Source organism: Peromyscus leucopus, chromosome 4, assembly GCF_004664715.2.
Source record: "Peromyscus leucopus breed LL Stock chromosome 4, UCI_PerLeu_2.1, whole genome shotgun sequence".
NCBI classification, from domain to species: Eukaryota; Metazoa; Chordata; class Mammalia; order Rodentia; family Cricetidae; genus Peromyscus; species Peromyscus leucopus.
The window spans coordinates 79,905,194-79,924,191 of NC_051066.1; the positions used below are offsets into that span (position 1 = coordinate 79,905,194).

At 36.3% G+C, this 18,998-nt stretch overlaps 1 protein-coding gene across 1 annotated transcript in view; it reads left to right on the forward strand.

Annotated features, from left to right (window-relative positions):
• Ccdc73 (coiled-coil domain containing 73) overlaps positions 1-18,998 on the forward strand; it is a 94,453-nt gene that overhangs the window by 19,916 nt on the left and 55,539 nt on the right. The window contains 3 exon segments of the mRNA XM_028877886.2: positions 4,820-4,855; positions 6,269-6,343; positions 18,322-18,360. Coding sequence (XP_028733719.1) covers positions 4,820-4,855; positions 6,269-6,343; positions 18,322-18,360 — 150 coding nt within the window.

An 18,998-nucleotide genomic window follows, 5' to 3' on the forward strand; every position in this document is an offset into this window, starting at 1 on the left:
AAAGCCCAAAGAAAGAAGATGTGAAGGAGGGAGAGGAGAGGTGATCCTGATTTGTTATCTGCTGAAGCCTCTATGAATAGCAGCCATCAGTAATTGAAAAATAAAGAAAATAAAACTAAAATATTTTAGAGAAATGAAAGCTATACCTTCATTAATTTAAATTCCATCATCTTTGACTTTCTCAGAGTCATCTCTGCTCCCTAGAAAATATTAGCTTAGATTTTCATTAGTGTTAATTATTCTTAGTGAGAAATAAAGACTTCCTGTAAAACAACAACAACAAAAAGGAAAATATGCCGGGTGGTGGTGGTGGCACATGCCTTTAATCCCAGCACTCGGGAGGCAGAGCCAGGCGGATCTCTGTGAGTTTGAGGCCAGCCTGGGCTACCAAGTGAATTCCAGGAAAGGCACAAAGCTACACAGAGAAACCCTGTCTTGAAAAACAAAACAAAACAAACAAACAAAAAAAAAAAAAAAAAAAGAAGAAGTAGTCTTGGTGATATTTTAGCTTTTGTATATGTATTAGTTGGTTCCTAAAATGAATTTCTTGTGTGCTTTCAAGAACTCCTAACAGTGTATTTATCTAAAATGCCTATCAAGCATCCAAGGCCAAAGAAAACAACACCTGTCTTCTAGGTCAGGCGGATAGCTTTATTTCTTGTGCAATTTAGGGTGAGGCCCTCCTTTTCCCAGCACTCGGGAGGCAGAGCCAGGCGGATCTCTGTGAGTTTGAGGCCAGCCTGGGCTGCCAAGTGAGTTCCAGGAAAGGCACAAAGCTACAAAGAGAAACTCTGCCTCGAAAAACAAAAACAAAAAACAAACAAACAAACAAACAAACAAAAAAAAAAACAAAAAGGAAAATATTAGCTGCCCACCTGCAGGGCTTCAGTGGGTTCTTGACCACCCTTAGGAGGGAATGTAGGGACAGGAGATACAAAGGAAAAGGTACCAAGTCTGGATTCTGATCAAGGTGCCACTTTATTTCTCTTCCAGAAAGGTTTATATAGTTCCGCAGGGTGGGGGGAGCAAGAAGCTGTCATCTGCATAAGGTGGGGCAAGCTAACAGGATGTTTGTATAGGATGTTTACAGGGTGAGAGGGTCAAGGGCTCTGACTCAATGTCCTGTTGCTAGGCAACCTGACTGTAAGCTGATCTAGTTCCCTGTCTTATTGGGGGTCAGTATTTTTCCACTAACTAAAGATTCTGTCCTTGTCCCTGATAATTAGCTTAGGAAAATATGTTCAGATACAATATCCTGTAGAATTTTTTGTTTATATCCACTGTCCTCATTTTTTCTTCCCTCTTTTTTGTCTTTATTTCCATACAAGTATGTGTGGAGAAAAAGAAACACAAAGAAATAAACCTGTGTACCTGTCATCATAGTTAGTTAAGGTTAGTGATAATTTACATCTTGGGATGAATTGGTTTAAACAAGACCAACTTCCCTTTCATTTGAAATCAGTCTAACCAAAGCTCTAAGAGTTTTAATTGAAGGGTAAGGAAGCAGAAGCCCATGTGTAACACAGTGTTCTGTAGACTGCAGAAGTCTGTGTCTTTGCCATCACAAGAGAGCGAGCACATAAGAACGTCCTGATACCTACAGGATACAGGAGACATCTTCAAATTCTCACGTTTGTTTGTTTTATAGTACTAGAGCTGTAATACAGTGCCTTTCACATGGTTGGAAAGTTCTGTATCTTTGTGCTGCATTCACAGCTCTGTGTTTGTTTGTTTGTTTATTTTTATTTATTTATTTTTGGGGTTCAAAACCATCTGTATTTTATTTGATAAAATCTCAAATATTAGCAAAACAGTGATATTTATACAAAAGCTATATCATTCTAAGCTCAATATCTTGTCCCATAAATATACAAAAAATTATGCAGTGATTTTGACTTAATTTGGCTATTAGTAAACTTTCCCTTAACATTTTAAATTATTACTTTCATCTATTGTCAAATTAATTCTACATCATTTAAATACATGACTTCTGTGTAATTCTGTTTGATATATTGCTATATATGTAGATGGTTTTCAAAGGAACTTTTTTGTGAACATAAAATTTATTTCTTGGTAAAATATCTCTAAAATCACACCAAGCATAGGGCTTTCTAATGTCACTCATCTGACATTGAGTAAGGTTTGAACATTTGCTAAAGGTTTCCTTCCACTATGCATATTATAAAAAAGCCTTTTATTGTATGAATACTGGGGCAATAATTACCTGTTGAATTTGTTTCTTTCATGAATTTTCTGACATGTTCTAAGTTTTGAGCTTCTTGTAAAGAATTTTTAAAAATTCTGTACATTTGTTAAGTTTCTTCCCATTAGTGATATTCTGTTAGGCTTGAATATCTGAGGACTCCATAACACTTGCCACATTCTTAATATTGTACAGGTTCTCTCTAGTATGGATTATGTGATAATTTTTAAGGTTTAAGAACCCAGATAAGTTCTTTGTATTTGCTTTGTATTTGTAAACTTTCTCTAATGTATGATCTTAGTGAGGTTTTGCAGAGATGATCCATGGGAAAAGGACATAATACATAACACATTCACTACAATTTTAAGGGTTCTGCATTCAATGGGTCTTTAGTGGCCTTGAACATGTGAATCATGGGCAAAGGACTTGTCACAATCTGTATATTTTTAACTTCCTTCTCCACAATGGATTCTTTGCTGAACTTGAAGTCTTGAGTCCCTAGTAAAGGATTTGCCGCATTCTTTTCATCTGTAAAGTTTCTCTCCTGTGTGGAATTTGTGATGTCTTTGTAGATGTGAGATCTGCCTAAAGGACTTCCCACATTCTTTACTTTTGTACGGTTTCTCTCCAATGTGTATTCTTTGATGAACTTTAAGTTTTGAGCCTACAATAAAGGACTTTCCACATATATCACATTTGTAAGGTTTATCTCCAGTGTGGATCCTCTGATGAGCTTGAAAATTTGATGCATTGTTAAATGACTTGTCACATTCTTTACATCTGTAAGGTTTCTCTCCAGTATGTATTCTTTTATGACCTTTAAGTGTTGAGCTACAAGTAAAGGACTTTCTACATATATTACATTTGTTTTTTTTTTTTTTTTTTGTTTTGTTTTTGAGACAGGGTTTTTCTGTGTAGCTTTGCGCCTTTCCTGGTACTCACTTGGTAGCCCAGGCTGGCCTCGAACCCACAGAGATCCATCCTCCTGGCTCTGCCTCCCAAGTGCTGGGATTAAAGGCGTGCACCACCACCACCCAACCATATATTACATTTGTAAGATTTTTCTCCAGTGTGTATTCTTTGATGTACTTTAAGATTTGAGCCTACAATAGAGGACTTTCCACATACATCACATTTGTAAGGTTTTTCTCCAATATGTATTCTTTGATGAGCTTTAAGTTTTGAGTCTACAATAAAGGACTTTCCACATATATCACATTTGTCAGGTTTCTCTCTAGTATGGATCCTCTGATGAATAAGAAATGTTGAACTCTGAGTAAAAGACTTGCCACATGCTTCACGTATGAAAGATTTTTCTCTTGTATTGGTTCTCTGAGGAAGATGAAGAGAAAACCCATGGGTAAAGGACTTGCCATATTCTGTACACTTGAAATCTTTCTCTTCAGTGTGAATTTTGCAATGACCTCTATATTTTGATGCATGTGAAAGGAACATGTCATTCTCTGGACATTTGTATGATTCTTTTGTCATATGGATTTTATAATGCTCCTTAAGTACTGATAACGTAGAAAACAACTTTCCACATATTTTACATTTGCACATTTTTTCATCAGTATGAACCACATTAATTCTAAAGTGGTCTGAGCATCTTCTTAACTCCTCCAAAATTTCTTATATGTTTGTTCAACACTGAATCTTGGATTCCCTGCAAATTTTGAAGGGTGGGTGAAATACTGTCTACATGCTTTGGATCTTGGTTGATTCCCTTCAGTGTGGCTTGAGTCATTTTGAATATTTGAATGGAAATTGCAGGATCTGAATGGAAATGATGTAGCGTGAGCTTCGAGAGGAGAAGCTGGAACTTCTTCATCTATTCTGTCAGGAATGTCAGTGTTGGATACTGCATAAAGATCATTTCCATCAGCACATGATTCAGGCTCTTCATTGTCAGATCTACATGCCCAGAGCTTCCTTATGTGTAATTTACCAAGACCATTACTTCCAAACTGTCCTGATAGTTCTGTTTGGCAAGTAGCTTGTATACACTCTTTTGGGAACAACTCCTGAATGGGATAACAAAACAGAGCTGGTTCTGTGTTTATTTTTAAGTAAAGAACTATTGAATGTAAATGAGTGTGGAAAATAGAGACATCTCAAAGAAGAAATATTGACAATTTTGCTAAAGTCCTTAGTGCTTATTTTTTCCGTTGGCATATTCACTTTCATCTTGCTGTTTTAAAATGACATTTTTAAAATAATAAAGGTCATTTTTATTTCATTATCATATGTATTTAAGCAAAGTCAGGATATAAGTACTGCTCATGCAAATAGAAATGCTATGATTTCATAAAATTATACCTTTAGAAAATGATACATGCTATTGCTTAAAAGTAGATAGTAAATATTCAGACATTTAAGATTTCTGGAGGGTTAAACCAAACTTCAAAGGAATTATTGGTATTTAAATATGATTTAGTTATTTATGTGCTTTAGTGATTGCCTTTCCTTTTCTTTCATATATTTATATTTTCTGAATGTGAGAACAAGTTCAAGTTGTATAAATTCAATATAGAAATATAGAATCCTTTCATATTCTTCCTGATCAGCAGAAATCACTAGTTTACTTACCTGTATTTTAATTTTAAAACTTAACAGCTACAAATGAAGATGTATGCCTTGGAAGAAGAAAAGGTAACTATTAATTTGTAAAATATAGTTAGATGAACTTATCACTGTTCACTGTAATAGAAATGAGTGTCAATTAAATAAGGGAGAATGTTGGTTGATTAAAATCTTACAAACAGAAAGAACATGAGGTCATCATGTTACTTGACCTTTGTGATTTTGATTGAGAATATTCAGGCCTAACAGATGGGGTGACTTTCCATGGTAAAACTGGGGCTAGAATTCAGGCTTCTCCAGCTCCTAAGTTAGCATATGTTCCTTCTGCTGCAGTACTTCCTTCTACGAGTCATCCCATGCTCTGTGGGTCAGAACTTCTTTGGGGATCACATACCAGATGTCATACATATCAGATATTTACACTATGATTCCTAACAGTAGTAAAATTACAGTTATCAAGTAGCAACAAAAATAGTTTTGTGGTTGGGACTCACTACAACATATGGAACTATATTAAAGGATCACAGCATTAGGAAGGTTGAGAACCACTGCTCTAGTGCCTTTTCAGTGTGAGCACCTGGTTTAAATGTAAAACTCTTGAGATGACTTGTATCTGGTTGCCAGCTAATTGAGAGAGGAGACATGACTTCTGACAAATCAAGAAACTTACCTGGCACTAAATATTTTCTTATGCTAACAGTTGACCTGTATTATGCCATTTATGCCAGTGGACATAGAATTTACAATATTAATTTATACACATACTCTTAAGCAAGAGGCTTTTAAGGAAAATTCTCCCTTATCTTTATATTTATTATATAAATACACCTATATCTTATTAATTAGAATATATTTGCCCTTCTGCATTCATAGTTTTTTGCACCCCTGGTTCAACTTGACACTAACTAAAAATACTAGTTAAGAAAAATTGTTTCTGTGCTGGATACATAGATTTTATTCATGATATCATTTCATAACCAGTGTTTTACAACAACTATTTATATAGAATTTATATTGTATTAAGTATTATAAGTAATCTGGAAATAATTTGAAGTATGTAAGAAAACATGTATGGGTTATGTGCAAACACTATTCCATTTTATATAAACAGGTTGGGCATCCTTAGATTTTGGTATTTATATAGGGGCTCTTAGACTCAGTTCCTTGTAAACTCTGAGAGATGATTGTGTATTCTATGTAAGAATTTAATAATTATATAGTGTCTATAAGTTCTCTTAGAAGTTTTCTTATAGAGTTACCATAGTTAGAATATTTTATTTTATGATAATTATAATTATATAAAGGTTATTGCAGTGTTTTGATGTTTAAAGGCTATTAGAAGTATACTCTGTCATATAGACGTATGTTTAAAGTCTGTGAAATATTAGGTTTAAAATACACATTTTGGTTCTTGAGTTCTATTTTCTCCTTTTATATTTACACTAAAAATAAAATATTGAAGTGTGATTTTTTTTCTTAAAGGGAAAATACAAACTTGCTTCAGAAATCAAAGAAAAAGAAATTGAAGGATTGAAGGAAACATTAAAAACATTGCAGGTAAAGTAACTTACTATTTAAAAATCAATTTTCTATTAGCATTGTGTCAATAAAATACCATTCAACATTGCTAGCAAAGCTAATAACATTTATATTACATTATAATTTTATATAATATAATAATTTGAAATTTGAATTTTTGTTTGATAAATATTATAGTATATTAAATAGTATATACATGTATTAGGTAGAATACACATATACCTATAGTATATGTGTATTAAAGTAGCCTTCATTATTTATTGCTTTAATATAGGTGTCCTAGTTGCTGTTTTATTCCTGTGAAGGGACACCATGATCAAGGCAGCTCTTGTAAATGAAATCATTTAATTGGAGGTTTGCTTACCTGTTAGAGGTCAGTCCATTATCATCATGGTGGAGAGCATGGTAGTACACAAGCAGACATGGTATTGGAGAAGTAGCTGAGGGTTCTGCATCCTGATCCAAAGGCAGAGAGAGTGAGACTGAGTCTGGCTTGGGCTTTTGAAACCTGAAAGCCCACACTCCCAGTGACACACTTCCTCCAACAAAGCCACATCTGCTGTCACAAGGCCACACCTCCTAATCGTTCTCAAATAGTGCCACCCACTGGTGACTAAGCATTTGAGCCTATGCATAGGGGCCATTCTTATTCAAACGGCCACAATAGGTAAATAGCTGTAGTTTTTAATATTTCATGTGTGAGGAAAACAAGTATGGCCTATATGTTACAATTTATCTGTGGTCTTTAAAAATTAATATTCTAGCACTTGGGAGACAGAGTAAGACAGATCTCTGAGTTTGAGGCCAGTTTAATCTACATAGTGAGTTTGAGGACAGCTGTAGCTACATAATGGAGAGACCCCATCTCAAAAAACAAAACCAAGCAAAATTCTAGCATTAACTGAATATTTGCTACATGTTGTAAGTGTTACAGCTCTGAAGAGAAAGGTATTCTGGCTGTCAGAAGCCAGGTTATACTTACAGCACTGTTCTTGTGGGGATAATTTCCTCAAAGGAATGTACCAATCCTGCTCCTCTCCCAGAGAGCCATTACAGCTCAGCTCTGCTCCACTCTGCTGAGGGAATTTCCCCTCAGAGATGTCCGTTGCTTCTGTGCTTTAGGGAAAGTTGTTATTTCTCTGCTCCGCTCTGCTAAGGGGGAAACCCCCACAAAAATATAGCTGTTTGCTCCTGTTCTGGCGAAAGTTGTACTTCTCTGTCCTGCTTCACTCTGTGGAAAGAAGGTCTTCTTCACCCAAAACTCATTCAAGAGATTTATGGGAGGGAGGAATCCAGGAGATTGCTACCTCTGCCGGGGTGAAAAAGGCAGCTCCTAACTGAACAGGCACAGAGCTTTTTAGGGGCGAAGTTTTTCCAGGATGAAGAATTTCAGAGTAGGAATGGTCGGATTTCAATCCCCAAGCATGGACAAGCTCAGAGATTGGCTGGATGTTGTGCTCAGGGATTGATTGGTTTTTGTGCTGAGGCAGAAAACCTCAGGTCAGGGGCAGAGTGTGTTTCCTTGGCTCTGGTTTCAGGGTCGAAGTGTATTTCTTCCATTGGCTCTGGTTTCAGGGTCAGGGTGTGTTTCTTTGGCTGGCCCTTTCCCCCTACACATGTGAAGTCCTGATTTTTCTGTAAATTTAAAGACTAAGAAATTATAGCTTTTGCCTTAAATTGTTCAGTCTCATACTGGTAATTTATTCAGTACATGCTCATAGAAAGTCTGCTGTGTACCAAGCACTTTTCTTAGTGGGACAGATATAGCAGTGAGCAGAAAAGGGGAAAGATTTCTGCCTTAAGTCTACAAAAAATAAAATGAAATTAAAATGGGAAGATTATTGCAGAAGATGTTTTCATGATTTCAAAGTATTACCATAAAGATAGCATTATTTACAAAGAGCAAATTAGAAGATCAAATATAAAATTGCTAATGATGGGTTCCTTGGGTTCAGGGTTACTGTGACATAAGGAGCACATACCTTTATCTGTGTAATTTCTTTTTTTTTTACAGCAAGCTTATACCAATCTAACACTGACAAAACATTGAGACTGTCTCAAAAAACAAAACAAAATTCTAGCATTAACTGAATATTTACTACATGTAAATTACTTATTTTCTGCAAACATACAGACTAAGAAACTATGGCTTTTGCCATTAACTTCTTCTCAGTCTCATAGAAAATACAAAAGATACTCAGTTATACTCTTGGATATCCCATAAAACAGCTGACTCGGGATATTAAAAACTGTCAGTGTAAAGTAATAGTGGCACACACCTTTAATTTTGGCCCTTAGAAGGCTGAGGCAGGAGGGTATGAGTTTGAGGTAACCATGGGCTATGCCACATACATACCTTGTATCAAAAAAGGAAAAAAATATTCATTGGCATAAAAAAACCTAAGGGTAGAATACTTTTGCTTAGAGAGAAATTATATGCAATATATGAACCTTGATTGGCTCCTGTACTGAGGAAAGACACGACCACACAAACAATGAAGGTTTCAGTTGGGGAGATTTGGGTAGGACTATTTGTTAGACTGTAAGAATTATTGTTACTATCCCTATGGGTATAATTGGTATTGGAGTTGTAGAGAACAAAGGTTTTGTTCTTAGAAAATGCTTTAAGCATTAGGGAGTGAATACTTTTTCTGATTGAAAAATATAAAACATTGTTCAGAGAAATTAAATAAAGGGTGAGATATGATTATTGATTACAAGTCCATATTTAATTTTTGTTTTGTTTTTCTGTGAACTACTTTTTTCCTTGCCTGTATTTCCTTATCATCTCTGGAATTTTTAACTAAAATTTTCTCTAGTTTATTCTTCTTTTTAATTAGTAAATTTTGTTCTTTCATGATTTCATACATGTGCCTGTTGAACCTGTTCTCTCCTACCTTCTCTTATTTCCCTCCTATTCCAACCAACACCCTCCAATAAATCTCTTTTCCTATTTGCTAGTTTTGTTTTTGTTTAGTGCCCCATGGAGTTTCTTCAGGGCCGATTATGTCAACCTGAGTTTTGAACTGACCACCAGAGCCTGGTGAGCTCACCAGTGGTTACCCACCTGGATATCGTTCCCCTCCTCTCCTAAAATCTGTCAGTTGCCAGCAGATCAGCAGTATATGATAGGGCCCTGTGAGTCCATCCCCACCCCCTAACTGACTGTTGGGAGAACCTGATGCTGTAATCTAGTGCCAGTATGCACAGCTTCGGAGTTTGTAGTTGCTTTGACAGTGTCCCGTTTACAAGATGAGGTTTCACGTGAACCCACCTGCATATGGCTAAAGACCCAAACCCTGTCTCCAGAAATCCAGGAAGAATTGAGGAGCCCTCACAGGCAAGATTTCTTAGCTGACCATTCGCTCCCCAGGGAACATGTTGCAGTGCCTAAAGCAGCGGTTCTCGACCTTCCTAATGTTGTGACCCTTTAATACAGTTCCTCATGGTGTGGTGACCCCCAGCCATAAAATTATTTTTGTTGCTACTTCATAAACATAATTTTGCTACTGTTATGAATCCTAATGTAAATATTTTTGGAGATAGAGGTTTTCCAAAGAGGTTGAGACCCACAGGTTGAGAACCACTGGCCTGGAGAATTCTGTGACAGTAGATGCAGGCAGAGTCCAGGGATGCTACCTCACACTCCAACTCAAAGCACAAGACAGCCATTGAGAACAAAGAACTGTCCAGCCTAACACATCAGCAGTACTGAGTTTGAAAACCTGCCTTAGAGTACCATCGTTAAAAGAGATCATGACATTATTTCTACCAGGAATAAAGTCAGAAAGCTTATGGAAGAGGAACTCGGGCCACATCTCTCCACTCAGCTCCTCCACAGTGGAGTTGGGAGATGTCTTTCCCCAGGCTAAAGAAGGGAGGTGACAAGAGGCAAGGGCTGTTGCTGGATACAGTCCACAAAGGGAACTGTGGAGACACTAGTTTAACTAGGAGAGGAGACTCCATGTGGAGCAGTAAGACAGTCAGAGGACATGTCAATTCAGGGCAGACGCTTTGAGATCCCTAAATACTGTTAGTGTGCTTTGAAATCTCATCAATCAAAGACAGCATAAACTTTTATGTTCACAAAGATCATCTCTGGAATACTACCTTGTGGTGTATGTACAGATACATATTTTACTTCCTCTCCCCATGTCATTTCTCACCACTTATGTAATGGGGATTCACTGTGACTCCATTTTATAGCACATTAATTCTTCTTCTTTCTTCTTCCTTGTAAACATCAAATGGTGGATGATGCCAATGCAGTGGGAGGGCCCGGAGGACATTATGAGGCCACTGCTGCTTCCAAGGAGGATTCAGCAGCAGTTTTAGGAGCCACAGTTGTTGAGGCCATGGCCATGGTTGAGGCCATTGGGCTTGTGAAGGTAAAGTCAAAGACAAGGAATGGATCCCCATCATCAAGTTGGGCTGACAGGTTAAAGACATGAAGATCAAGTCCCTGGAGGAGATCTACCTGTTCTCCCTGCCCATTAATGCCAGGAATCTGAGCTAATGAGTTTTTCCTGGGCACATCCCTGAAGGTTCTAAAGCTCATGCCAGTGCAGACTCAGGCTGGCCAGTAGACCAGGTTTAAGACTTTTGTCACTATTGGATACTACAGTGGTCATGTTGGTCTTGGTGTTAAGTGCTCCAAGAAAGTAGTCACTGTCATCCGAGGGGCCATCATCTTGGTCAAGCTTTCCATTTTTCCTTTGTGGAGAGGCTACTGAGGGAACAAGATTGGCAAGCCCTACACTGTTCTGTGAAACGTGACCAGCCGCTGTGGCTGTGTTGGTGCACCTCGTCATTGCCCCCAGAGGCACTGGCATCGTCTCTGCTCCTGTGCCCAGGAGGCTACTGTTGATGGCCGGTATTGATGACTGCTACACGTCAGCCAGGGGCTGCACTGCCACCCTGGGCAACTTTGCCAAGGCCACCTTTGATGCCATCTCTAAGACCTATAGCTACCTGACCCCCAACCTCTGGAAAAAGACTGTGTTCACCATGTCTTCTGATCAGGAATTCACTGACCATCTTGTGAAAACCCACACCAAAGTCTCTGTTCAGAGGACCCAGGCTCCAGCTGTGGCCACCACGTAAGGGTATTATACAAGAAAAATAATGTGAATTAAGTCTGCTTAAAAAAAAAAAAAAGAGAGAAAATAGAAATCACTAATACTGTATCTATTATAAAAGCATCCTTTCTAATTTGTGTTTTCTTACTGTATCTTTAGGCCCAACTTAAATTTTGGTAAATATTGAAAAAATTAATTTTTCCTACTAAAATATTTTCAAAGAGAGATTTAAGTAATTTATTCTTTTTAGATTGTTTTGGTTGTTGTCGTATATACAACATCTAATTATTTCAGTAATGAGTCTTTTCAAAGCAAAAGAAATTTCTTCATATGGCTGACCCTTGACAGGTCTAAGGACATGTTTTGTCTTGCTGGTGACATAGTACAGGTGACATATTGCGCAATACCTGGTCTATTAGACATGATACCTGAACAAAGTAGAGCAATGAAGGGTCCTGTGAGTCCCAACTCCCCCACCCCAACCTGAAGACGCTCAGGTCAAGCTCCTGTTCAGGTACAGATCTGACACAAACCCACCTGGCAAAGACCTTGTAACACAGAGCGGCTCCCCCTCCTCCTTTACTTCCCGGGTTACTTAGTTTCCTTCCTCTCTTGTTCTTTTGTAATGCAATACCTTACCAGGTGCTGGCTACCATGAATAATCGGATAGCGGCTTCTTCTAACCATTGAATTACAAAACAAATAGAAACAGAAAACCATACACCCCAAAAGAGAAAGAAAATAAGAAATGATTTTTGCTGTGATAGATTATTTGAATGTGTTCCCTTTCTGTATAAGTATGGTAGGTACCTAGTTGATATCAAAGGGAGGATTTACTTAACAAATGAGAGACTTTCCTTAACAAAATGGTGTCTAAGGGCTAGATAACTTTGCTGATGCTTTTGTGGCAGGACACACTCTTCTTGAATTTCAGGTTTCCTTTAAGTGAAGAAGTTGAACTATATTAGTATATCCCAAACAGGATCACTTTTATAGAGCAATAAAGTTTGTCCATTAGCTACTCTGTGTAATAAGAGTGAACAAGAAGAGGAGTCAGCTTCATTGATTCTCCAGAAGCATGAAGAAGAAGGTGGGTAGAATGTGATAAAACTGGAAAGGGACTAAGGAGATAAATGACCTCTATAGCTCTAACTATTTTCTCACTGACTTTAAACTTACCGTTCTTATAGACTCTTGTAGATATGAAGGCATATTAATAATTTGCTTTTTCTGCTATTGAAGTTTAATGGTCTTAGGCCTTACCCAATCACATTGATGAAAGAGAACAGAATTTTCGGAGCTGTGAGTTTGTGTATGTATTGATCCATGAATAAATAAGTCTTAGCCATTTGAATAATGTTTTCATCAGGAGGACAGAGGACATGTAACACAAAAGGTGAAAAACATCCTCATCAACAAATGATGCTGGAACAGCTGGGCATTCATGTGAAAAATGATTCTAGACACAGACATACATTTGTCACAAAAGTAACTTAAAAGAATAAAAAGCCCCCCAAAACAAAACAAAACAAGACTTAAAATGGATTATAGACCAAAGTGTAAAATACAAAACTATAGCAATTCTAGAAAATAATGTAGGAGAAAATCTAGGTGGGTTTGATAATAACTTTCTAGGTACCAGACTATAGGAATGATCCATGCAGGCATTGGTAAACTGGCCTTCACAGAAATGAAAAGCTCCTGCTTTTCAAAAGACTTTTAACATAGTGAAAGACAAGCTACAGATAAAAAGAAAATATTTACAGAAGGCACTCTTCATTCAGACTGTTACCCCTCACATTAAGTTTCCTCTTAAAACTCAGTAAGAGGAAAACAAACAACTCAAATGAAAAAAAAATGCCATAGATCTTAACAAAAACCTTTCCAAAGATACACAGATGGCATGTGCACATATAAAAAGATGTTCCACATCATGTACCATGAAGGAATTGCAAAGAAAAGTGTCAAAAATAACACTATACTTCAATTAGAATAACCAAAATTCAGAACATAAGTACTGGCAGGGATGGATAGCAACTGGAATGTTCATTGCTATGGAGACAATTTGGCTGTTTCTTACAAGATTAAAAATTATTTTTTAAAAAAACAGAGGGAAAAAAGTAAAAAAAGTATGGGGCATGTTAATAGTGGAAATACTCTGTGTGGTGCTGTAATGCTGGTTACATATCATTCATTTGTTCAGACTCATAGAATGTTCAAGAGTGAACCCTGTTGTAAACTGTGGACTTTGAGTGATAATGTGTCATTGTAGGTTCGGTAATTGTAACAGGCACATAATTTGTGTGTGGGAGGAGAGGAGGGAGGGAGAGAAGAGATGTTAATAGTTGGGGAGGTTGCTCATGTGTGAGAGCAGGGAGTCTATGGGATATTTGTACTTTTCTCTCAGTTTTGCTATGAAACTGAATATATATTTTTAAAATCTTGAAAATGAGACCTACAGCTCTCTGAGTGGAATCATAATAATTCTTATTACCAAAGTATTTAGCATCCTCCCAATTCAAAGTATTTATTTTGTAATATGAAGTTAATATTTTTGATCGTTTAAAAATCTAAAGTGTGATGACTTCAAGTTTTACCTTCCCCAATAATCTTCATCTTTCTTCTTTCCACTTTCATAGAAGATACATTTTGAGTCTTCTCAGTGTGCCTTCCATGTCTTTGTACTCTCACTCTTTATCTCTGTGGGTTTGCTGCGGTTTGTGCCATTTCTTTACATTTATCTTCTAGTTCGTTAATTTTTCAACTATGTTTTATTTGTCATATAACTTATCCATTAAGTTTTTTATTTTATAACTGCATTTCTGTTTTATAGAAGTTCAATTTGGTACACTTTTAAATCTGCCTTTTTTATAGTATCTTATACTTTTCTCATGCTTTTTACTTTGTCTTTTATGTCTTTAATCACATAAAATAATTTTATATCTTCGAGATTTTTATCTCTTATCTCTAATTATTGGGGGTCAAGTCTTCCTGTTTGCAGTGCCTGCCTGCTAAGTTTTCCCCTTGGAGGTCTTTGTATTTGATGTGGTTCATAAATTTTAACTTGCTAGTCCCTCTTCACAGGAAGTACATTTTCTGATGAAATTATGTCATGTAACTTTTCCTACAGAACTCATTTATGATACTTCCTTTCCCCCCCCTGAATCTCGAAATGTTAGTGATCATCCCTTGGTTGTGTACACATGCAGGGAGTGTACACATCCTTTATACTACAAGGTAAGGGTTTCAGTTTTTCATGGGATAGCTTTTATTTTTGAACTAGAGATCTAGCAAAAAGCAAGTTTTCTTGTATCAGTGTACTGAATGTTTTTGCAATTAGGAACAGCTCATTGGCTTATATTTATTACACATGCTACTGGGCTACATATGGATATTTTTCATATAAATATATATGTACTCACCTATCTTCCCCATTCCTTCCTTCCCTGTTAGTCCTTCCTGTTCCCCTGATTCTGCATCTACTTTCATGTCATATGTACATGCCATTTTATGTATTATGTAAAACCTGTGAACCACAAATGAAAGGAAATATATGATATTTGTCTTTCTGAGACTGATTTAGTTTACTTAATATGATCATCTCCAGTTGTGTCCATTTTTCTGGAAACCACATAATTTAATTTTTCTTTATAGCTAAAAATTTTATTTTAATATATACCACATTTCTTTACCCGGTCTGGCTTTATTCCACAACCTAGCCATTATGGGACTGAGGCAGTAAACATTGATGTGCAAGTATCTCTGATGTGGGGTTTTCAAGATAAATACCCAGGCTCTATATAGCTGGGTCATAGGGGAGATACTGAATTCCATAGTATCTGGTCTAGTTTACATTCATATCAATAGTATGTAAATGTTCCCTTTTGTGCACTTCCTTGGGAAACTTTTTTTTTTTCTTTTTGAGACAAGGTCTCATTGTAAAACCCTGACTGGGTTGTAACTTGCTGCATAGACCAGGTGGTGGTCTTGAACTCACAGAGATCTGTTTCCCTCTGTCTTGTGAGTACTTGGATTAAAGAGGTGTACATCACCATGCCTTGAGTTACTTGTTTTCTAAATGACCGTCATTCTGACTGAGTGGGATGGTATACACTTAGTTTATGTTTTTTGATAACTAGGAAGAGTAAAAATTTTTTATATTTGTACTTCGTCTTTTGAGAACTATTTGTTTATTTTATTAGCATATTTATTGAGTGGGTTATTTGATTTTTTTTGCTATTTAGTTTTTTGAGTTCTTTGTATAGTCTAGATATTAATCCTTTTAAGGATAACTAGCAAAGATTTTCTCTAATTCTGAAGGTTGTCTCTTAACTCAGTTAATTGTTTCCTTTGCTATGTAGAGGCTTTTTAGATTTGTGAGTTCCTGTCTGTCAGTTAGTAGAGATGAAGACTGGTTTTATGCTTTCATAGGTACTGTGTTTAGGCAGTTGCATCCTGGTAATCTTCTAGCCTGGGCTGAGGATTTAAATGTGCTAATTATCCAGGTAAAAGTGGACTGCCTTATAGCTAATTTTCAGTCTTTTGTATGCTGCATTTTATTTATATAGTGTTTATTTTATTTATACTTAGTTTGGGTTTCAACTCTATTCAGAAACAGATACATATACTTTGATTAAAATACGTATTATCTTTTTATGACAACTTTAAAAAGTTTACTTTTTGTTCCTTGATAGTTTAATACATGTATATAATGAGTTTTAGATATTATGCATTTTTTGTATAATTTACATAGTTCTCAAGCATAAACTTTGCAGATCACAGTATCATGTCATAATGTCGTACAAAGTAAATATATGCTCCCACTATTTGTGTAAATTACTGGCCAGTTATAACATATGTTGACAGCATCATCTCTGTTCACTCCTTGAGCTAATGTAAGTCAGAGTAATCCTTTACAACAGCAGTCAGCCTATTCGCTTGAAGCTCCCTAGTAAATTTGCAAAAATCTAAACAGTACTACAAATTACAAGGCTAACAATGATTTGCATTCTGCCATCTCTGAGGTCATCTTTGGCTATTTTTCCCATTTACCTTCTTTTTTCCACATGAGTGTTCTAGTTCTTTGAAACAACGATATAAAAAAAGGTTTTTGACCCTGTTAAGGCCTTTGAACTTGTTGAAATATTCTTCCTTCTTTCTCATGACTTCAGTCAAAAATTGCTGTCTCAGGAAGGTCTTTACTGACCATGCAATGAAACTGCTTTTCCTGATTACTTTTCTTTAGCACTTATCAATATCTAATATGCCATGTATTTTAACTTACTTACATTGCTTATGGTTTATCTTCCTCAGCATAAAAGTGGGCAAGCTTTTCCTGGGTCCATTTGTTGTTACCCCCAGTACCTACATTAATGTACTTTCCTTACAAGGGGCAAGCATTCAGTATTTACTGAAGAAGTGACTTACACATAACCTATTCTGTTGAGGTTATGGCAGCTGGCTAAGGCATTTGTTTCATAGTGAATGTGAAGCAGTTACTTTATTTTTCTTAAAGTTTAACAAATGTAAGTATATTGAAGAAAATGAGAATTCATACATGGCTGGTTAGAGTTTAGCTTGGTCAGCTATTCTGAAGGGCTATGTGACAGTTTTCAAAGACAGCAATGTATCCAGTGTGAGCTGGCCTGCCAGAAAAATCTGAAAAAGCAGAGCAACACTCAGTTAAGGGAAGACCCAGAGATGAGAGGCTTCTGCTGCTGTCAGAAAGTGGAGAAGGCAGAATGCTCATCACTGCTTGCCCTGGGGATTTGGAGATGTTGCAGCAGAAGCAGAAGGAGGAAATGAGGAAGACATGGAACCCCTGTAGTTCTGGGCCCCTCGCCCGTGTGCCTGCACCAGGCCCGCCATGCACCTGTTCTTCGGTAGTGCTCACAGGTCCCAGCACGGTTGGCATGTCCTTTGCAAGTCTGCAGCGAGTTCCTCTTGTGCTTCCTTCCCTCAGGTGGCTTCTCTCCCTCTGGGCCATCCCTGGGAGTGAGGAGCTGACTCCTTCTGAGTCCAAAGTATTAAAAGAAGCTTTGTAATTTTTTTTTAAAGAACAAACCTTAGAAATTCTGCTTTTTGAAATTTATTCTACTAAAATGATTAACTACAAAATTCAAATAGAAGCACATCCTAGGATCATTCACAATGTTAAAAAGCTGAAAATTAGGTAAACCTATAAACGCGAGTGGGATTAGGTAAACATTGGACTGCTGTGCTTTATATAGCATTACAAGTTTTAAGAGACCTACAGACTGGGACATCTATTGCTATCATATCCACTAGCTCTCCTTTAAATTCCAAACTCTTTGAAGCCCAGAAATAATGAAGTATTCAGTACTCATTGAAGGTCATGAGACTTTTTTTTTGTACTTAAAATAGTTTTTATTCCTGTGTTATTTGTTCTTTAATATTTCTTTCAGTGAACACCTAATGTGAAGTATCAAACTCTACCAGATGCAGTGTTTTAGTAGTTATGGTTTTTAGTAGTCATCATTCTTTAACATGGTATAGTTCTTACCGCTTACTGTCTGGCTGCTCTCCCTGGAGCAGAAAAGACACTCTTACGGCCAAGGGTCTGCTTTCTCTTTGTACTATCCCAGGAACATATGTATTGATAGCAGTCCTCTAAATGCCTCATGAGAAAAGGCAATGAATGGATTTTTTGAGACAGGATCTCAACTATGTAACCAAGGCTGGCTTCGGCCTTCCCTCCAAGTATTGGGATTATAGGCACAAGACACTGTACTGGCTTGACTATACTGGTGTTGTAAGGAAGAGAGCTACTATAAAAATTTCAAAAATAATTCACTATAAGTTGTAATAGAAGATAAATGCCACATTTGGTAGTATGTAGTTTTGATGTCACAAGGAATTTATAGTAAAAAATTAATAGATTTTTCTTCATTTTTCAAGGTTTCTCAGTATTCTTTACAGAAGAAAGTAAGTGAAATGGTAAGAAAATTACATAATATATATTTTTACCACTTTTGTTAGTACACAAAATACATAGTAATACTGTAATATAAATGTGACACTTTCAGTTAAAAAAAATCCTAGAAAGTTGATACTGGGTATTATTACAGTTTAAAGGCCTGCCACAATTTCAAAGTCATTATAGCTTAGATAAATTTTGCAAATTTACTTGCAGATTTCTTAGTGCTTACATATTACAAATAAATAAAATATGTGGCAGTGTTCATTCTTCATTGTTCTACAATTAGGATATGGTTATTATTCAAGTAAGTATTTGTTGTTTTTTTATTTCTGTGCATGTAAAATTAGTATTTATTTTACAGAATAACATTTCATGGAATACTTATTTTTAAATATTCTCCCTTGTAGCTATATTTGATTCAGGTTTTATTGTTGGGTTTTTTGGTGTGGTTTTAATTAAACATAATTCTCACTCTATTTATTTAAATCTTCAGAAGGTTTCTTGGGTGGGCTTATGCTATTCTAATCTTCATTCTTTGGAATAGACTGTAAAGCAAGTAAAATTAATTTTTGAGTATTCTTTGGCTATCACATAGATTAAAAAATGAAGATCATTGCTATAACATTGAATATCATATTAAATATTTTGCCTCTTG